This window comes from Perissodus microlepis, chromosome 18 (assembly GCF_051167445.1).
Source record: "Perissodus microlepis isolate ML-2025 ecotype Zambia chromosome 18, ASM5116744v1, whole genome shotgun sequence".
NCBI classification, from domain to species: domain Eukaryota; kingdom Metazoa; phylum Chordata; class Actinopteri; order Cichliformes; family Cichlidae; genus Perissodus; species Perissodus microlepis.
The window spans coordinates 27,021,544-27,027,310 of NC_140478.1; the positions used below are offsets into that span (position 1 = coordinate 27,021,544).

The 5,767-nt window shown below is 41.6% G+C and overlaps 1 protein-coding gene across 2 annotated transcripts; it reads left to right on the top strand.

Moving 5' to 3' along the window:
* The first annotated feature begins 472 nt into the window (after positions 1–472).
* LOC146368055 (acyl-coenzyme A thioesterase 5-like) lies at positions 473–4,056 on the top strand. Of its 2 annotated transcripts, none has more exons than XM_084913445.1 (4): positions 473–636; positions 2,286–2,785; positions 2,904–3,106; positions 3,185–4,056. In XM_084913445.1, the coding sequence occupies exons 2-4, from the start codon at positions 2,329–2,331 to the stop codon at positions 3,791–3,793; spliced, it is 1,269 nt and encodes a 422-aa protein (XP_084769571.1). In that variant the 5' UTR covers positions 473–636; positions 2,286–2,328; the 3' UTR covers positions 3,794–4,056. The 2 variants fall into 2 exon arrangements, with proteins under 2 accessions (XP_084769571.1, XP_084769570.1); XM_084913444.1 differs by lacking the exon at positions 473–636 and adding an exon at positions 647–1,770.
* Positions 4,057–5,767: the final 1,711 nt, after the last annotated feature.

Sequence of the window (5,767 nt, forward strand, 5' to 3'; positions counted from 1 at the left end):
TTATCCGCCGGGCTGTTGTTACAGGAGAAAGAAGCGGAAATGACACCGTGACATATAACAAATAACATCACCTGTTTCTGATGTTAGTTGTTTTGACTGTTTTTACATTATATTGAAATATATGTAATGTTCATGTATGCTGCAATGCAAACGGAGTGATGCAAATAAAAAACATCGACCCACAAATTACGGTGCGACTCTATAATTAGTCCGGGTTACCGGGGACTGTTATTGCCGATGAACAGGTGTCGCTATGTGACTGCAGACTAAATTGGGCTGCATTGAGTTCATTACTTTTCTTTTATCCCGCCGCCTACGCATCACTTTGAGAGTTAATATGAGATCTCTCTCTGTGAAAAAATGACTAAAAATCCCACTGACGTGTGTATAAATCTATATACGTACAATGTCCTGCTGGGCAGCAACTTAAAAAAAAAAAACTTTTTTTGAAGTGTTGTGAACGCAGCGCGCTGGGGCGAATGTCCGCGTTTGCCCAAAGGAGGAAGCCAGCCAGGCACAGAAAAGAAAGAAACACTCCAGGGCAACGCTGTTGTAACTTTTACTCATTGAGAAATGTTTCCCTGCTTGCATCAAGCCCGGCTGGTGTCCCCTGAGATCCATATCCCACCCCGATTGGTAGGTTAATTCAGCTCCGCACACAACACTGGAAAGTGTCTTACATTAAAATACATTATCAAACTCGCGGGTCGCACTAACATTAAATTTTCATATTAAGGTGGGGGCCAAAAACTATCGTCCTGTGGGCCGCGAGTTTGAGACCCCTGGCATGGAGGATTGCACTGTTGTTACGCGTTGTTTTGGGTGTTCTGCGTGTACACAAATAGCTTTTCATGAGGTACTTTCTGGATAGCAGGAATGGTATCTAGAGCAAAGTTCATATAGCAACATTGGCTCCATTAGAGTTAACCTCTAAGTAAAATCGGACATGCTTGCAACACTGGCAAATACTATTATACTCATTTACCAGCACAGGTCAAATATTTCAGGTCTGCCACTGACTGAAACTGTATATAAGTTGACATTAAATCCAAAAGGTTAAATTCAAAAGAGAGATTATTAAAAAAAACATATCCAGCAGCTCTGCATTTGTTTGCAACTCAGGTTCTTATTGCAAAGAGATCAGTGGTAACTTTCTGTTTTGGTAAGCACTCCGGTCTGTCATGGCTCTCTGCACAAAGGTCTTTACAAAGCTTTTCCTAACGGCTTCCTGTTGAAGCCGTTAAATTAAAAAGTCTAGGTGTATTGTTTGGGGAGTGTCTGTGTTTGATAAAACCAGTTTGATCCGGGTGAATTATGGATGAGATGACCTACAGAAAAAAACATACTGAAATTTCTAAGGTACTGTAGACAATGAAAAACATTGAATTTTTTGTTTAACTGTTCAGTTTTAATTTAGTTGCTTTTCTATTACTTAATTACTTTGATGTAGTATGATTGCAGATAAAGCTTTAAAACTTAAGAAAATACAGTTAAAAGTCTGAATTTTGTGCACGCATTCACATTTTCCAAAGCCATGCAGTGGAGAGGAAGAGAGAGAGGGGAAGGGGCGTTGGGGGGCTATAATCGGTACCGAGCAGCTCTGCGTTTGTTTGCAGTTCAGGCTCTTATTGTGAAGGGATTAGTGATAACTTCCTGTTTTGATGAGCGCTCGAGTTTGTCGTGGCTCTCTGCATACTTTTTGCTCGTTTGCCAGTAGCGGTGGGAGATTTCGTGAGTGTATGCCTCCACATTTGGAAGGTTAAGCGTCAGGTAAAGCTTTTGTTTTCAGGCTTAAGTCGTATGTATAATGTTTAAATGTTCTAGTTAGTGAAGCTAAAGTCTTTACGAAGCTTTTCTTGTACTCTGTCTTCCCTTGATCCTCGACAAAAGTCTAGGTGGTGAGGGTTCAGGCTTTTACAGAAATGTAAAAATATTTGCTGCTCTTTTACCTCTTTTAAGAAAATATTTTTAGCTAGCGCTAATGCTTCTGTAGTTCTGTTACTGCAGGTCTGAGAGGGTTAGGGAAGTAGGAAGGAAGGCATCAAAATAAAAGCGCACAGGACCCTTGAAACTTGACAGTTCTGTTGAGCCAAACAAAGCTGGAAGACGTATATCACATCGTCGTTTACATCCACTTTGGATGCTAGAGTTGGAGTGAAATACAATAGGACTCTTTAACTTTACCACTAGGCCAGTGTGTACTCTAAAAGGCTAAAGTTCACAGCACCTCTTAGAGTAATAAAAATAACGTGTGCAGTAGCACTATTTTGTTTATTTTTCTTTAGGGCAAAGTCTAAACGTGTAACTTAAAGGAAAGTTGCTGAAGACATGGCTTCCCAAGTCAGGCTGAGGCTGCTCCCGAGTGCCAGGTGTCTGTTTGATGAGCCTCTTCAGGTGAAGGTGGCCGGGCTGAGGTCGAGGCAGGTGGTCTCCCTGAGAGCCAGCTCAACCGACGACAAGGGAACTGTGTTCAGCTCTGCGGCCACCTACAGAGCCAATGGCAACGGGGAGATTGACTTGAAGAGAGACCCCTCACTCAGTGGGAGCTACGTTGGGGTTGAACCGATGGGTCTGCTTTGGTCAATGACACCGGACTCTTTGCATAAAAGACTTCAGAAGATAAATGCCCTTAATCCATCCATGGTAAAGTTCTCAGTGCACGATGAGGCAGGTGAGGGCCGGATTCTGGCAGAGGCGACTAATGAGAGGATTCTAATGGGAGATGGGGTCATTCGGGTCCCCGTCAAAGAGGGGAACATTCGAGGAGTCCTGTTTACTCCTCCAGGTTTGTCAGCATCATTTAGAAAAAAAAGTACATAGTTGAAAATGTCCTAGTTACAGTTACTCATAATTTTAGCTCCATACAAAAAATATGCTTGCTTTCCATGTATGTTTCATTCCAGGCAGGGGTCCCTTCCCAGCTGTGTTAGATTTGTACACTTTTGGTGGAGGTCTGTCAGAGAAAAGAGCCTCTCTGTTGGCCAGCAGAGGATTTTTGGTTCTGACTGTTGCCCTGTATGGCCACGATGACCTGCCTAAAAACGTTAAGGAGATCCACCTGGATTATTTGGAAGAAGCTGTCGAGTTTCTAAAAAAACAAACTAAGGTGAGTTCATTTATTCTGGAAGACTCATAGTTGTTGAAGACAACTTTGATGGCTGTTCATTGACATGTTTTTCCACAGGGTTCCAGTAAAAAAGTTGGTGTAATATCCCTTTCCAAAAGTGGAGATCTTGCCTTATCAGTTGCTTCTTACCTACCAGATGTTGAGGCCACAGTGTGGATCAATGGCTGCTCTGCCAATGTAGCTTTGCCTCTCTACTATAAGAAAAGCCAAATACATTCTGCATTAATGTTTGATTTAAAGAAAGTGATTCCCACTGAGTCAGGGGCCTTCAACACCAAATACAGTTTAAACAATCCTCTGGCGGAGGAGAACAAGGGCAGCCTGATTCCCATTGAACGAGCTAAAGGACATTTCCTCTTTGTGGCCTCTGAGGATGACCTTAACTGGGACAGCAAGGCTTACGTGGATGAGATGGTGGAGAGACTGAAGCGTCACGGGAAGGAGAAGTTTGAGAGTGTGTCATACCCTGGAGCTGGACACTACTTAGAGCCACCTTATGGACCCTACTGCCCTTCCAGCTTCCATGGGGTTTTAGGCAAGCCAGTCTTGTGGGGAGGTGAGCCCAAGTCCCACGCAGCAGCTGAGGTCCACATGTGGAAGAAGATCCAAGATTTCCTCAGAAATCATCTGAGCTCTGATGCTGCACAGAATAGGGCCAAGTTATAGTTTCAAACCAGACAATGAATAACAAAAATTAAAGTCACGACTGCCATAAAACTGTGTGATAATCATGTCTGACCTGTTAAATGTGCTGATTAATGATTCACTATTTTAAACATTTAAAGACTGTAATTTATCACAACAGGTAGAACGGGATCCTCTTTACCCTCGAGGTATAGCTATAATTTTGTGTTAATACTCCATAGTGTCATGTAAATGCTTGTAAGTTTTCTGTTTTCATCATTAAAGTTGGTAAAATTTGAAAAAGGTTTATTTGTATAAAACTTAAAAAGCGTATCCTGAATTCTTGACGCGATGTAGATCCAGTCCTTCTGTCACACTGAGGTACTTTGATGTCACGAGACGATCCAGTTGTCACAGGGAGATGTTGCTGCAGACTTTGTCTCATGTCTACTAAAATATCTATTAAAATTAAAGTTACTTTTGCTGCTGGACACTCTAAAGTCAACTTATTAATTCATCAAAACCAAAAAGACAAGTCGTATTGACTGCCGTTTAACTCTAGAATAAAGGTTCTTAAGTGTTGATTTCTGATGTATTATTTAATGTAATGAAAGATTGTGATTTATCATAAACTAGCATCTGTGGCTCACAAATTACCTTGAGGCATACTGACACATCCCATCTGCACACAGCAAACTAGACAGACTGGTGCCTATTACCTGTACCTGCAACCTTACAAGCTAATGTTAACTGAATTTTGTTTTTCCTTAAAATTGTTGTTGCAACTGTTACAATAGACATGTGTATTCAAAGGCAATGAGTTTGCTCTTGTGTTTGTTGTTCATGGTTTCTCAATGAACTCCCAAACCAGTGGAACACGCCTGTGTCTCTCTTAGTCCTTGTTCTACCAGACGACCCTGCTAATAGGGGATTGTGAACTTGGTGTTTCCTCTCTAATATTACGCAGTCTTTGCCTCCCATTATAAGATAGTTTGGGATGAACTGTTGTGAAATGGTACTATATGAATGAAACAAGTTAGCCTGTCAGTCTTCACTACTGCCACAAGATGGCAGTATTAGCCTCTAAACAAACAGTCGTGCTCTGGCTAGTGCTCCCAGGACACAGAAAGAAACAGAATCACATCTACAACCAATTTAGAGCACCATCTATCCCAACCTGCATGGTGCTGGACTGTGGGAGGAAGACCGAGTGTTGGAGATTACTGTTAAGTGAACAGAGTTTTGGGCAACATTACACTAAAGTCTTGAAAAAATATAATAACTCACCATAAAACTCAACCAAACTAATCACCTCAAAGCAACTTTGGCAGAGCAGAAGAGGAATTTAAACAAGAAATGGGAAGCGGGGAACAAAACCTGACGCACTAGTAACTACCTCAACCTCATTTTTCACCTCTGAGATGGGAGATAACATGCTTGCTACAGTGCAGGGAGTTCATAAAGACTGCAGAACCTTCATCTGCCTGTTTGATTTATAAAGCAGCATTGTTGAAAAGCTCCTTCTCTATCTCTCCTGTTCTTTGTGTTTCTGTATCTGACTGCTCCCTTTCTGTCATTTCAGCTCAGCGGAGCTCATGTCAGCTTCTGGCCTTTGAAAGGCATTATACCTGCACTAAGGGATGTATGTTCTGTGGGAACTTGAGATTGACTTTATGCTTCTGTGTTTATGAGTAAATGATGATTAATTCATTTGTGTATTGCCATTCAAAATTTAAACTGCATGCAGATACCAGCAGATACCAGAACTGTAACTGAGATGTTAAAAGTATTTCACAAGTACAAGGTATAAAACATAGAGGCTTTAGAGACAAGCAGAATAGGTGATCAGAGAAGTTAAGGCTGGGTTCTGAACACTATCCAATGTCCACTTGACATTAACTTGCTGTTGTTAATGCTGAGCTGTTTGTTTTGGCCCATTGTGGAGCCAAAACAGACAGGAGGCAGGTCATGATGCTCCAAAAGACTTTATCAGGGGGGAAATTTTCAGGACTCCGT

Coding starts and splice junctions, on each gene's coding strand:
- LOC146368055 (XM_084913445.1), top strand. CDS start 2,329: ATGGCTTCCCAAGTCAGGCTGAGGCTGCTCCCGAGTGCCAGGTGTCTG. Junction 2,786..2,903: donor AGTCCTGTTTACTCCTCCAG/GTTTGTCAGCAT, acceptor GTTTCATTCCAG/GCAGGGGTCCCTTCCCAGCT. Junction 3,107..3,184: donor TTCTAAAAAAACAAACTAAG/GTGAGTTCATTT, acceptor GTTTTTCCACAG/GGTTCCAGTAAAAAAGTTGG.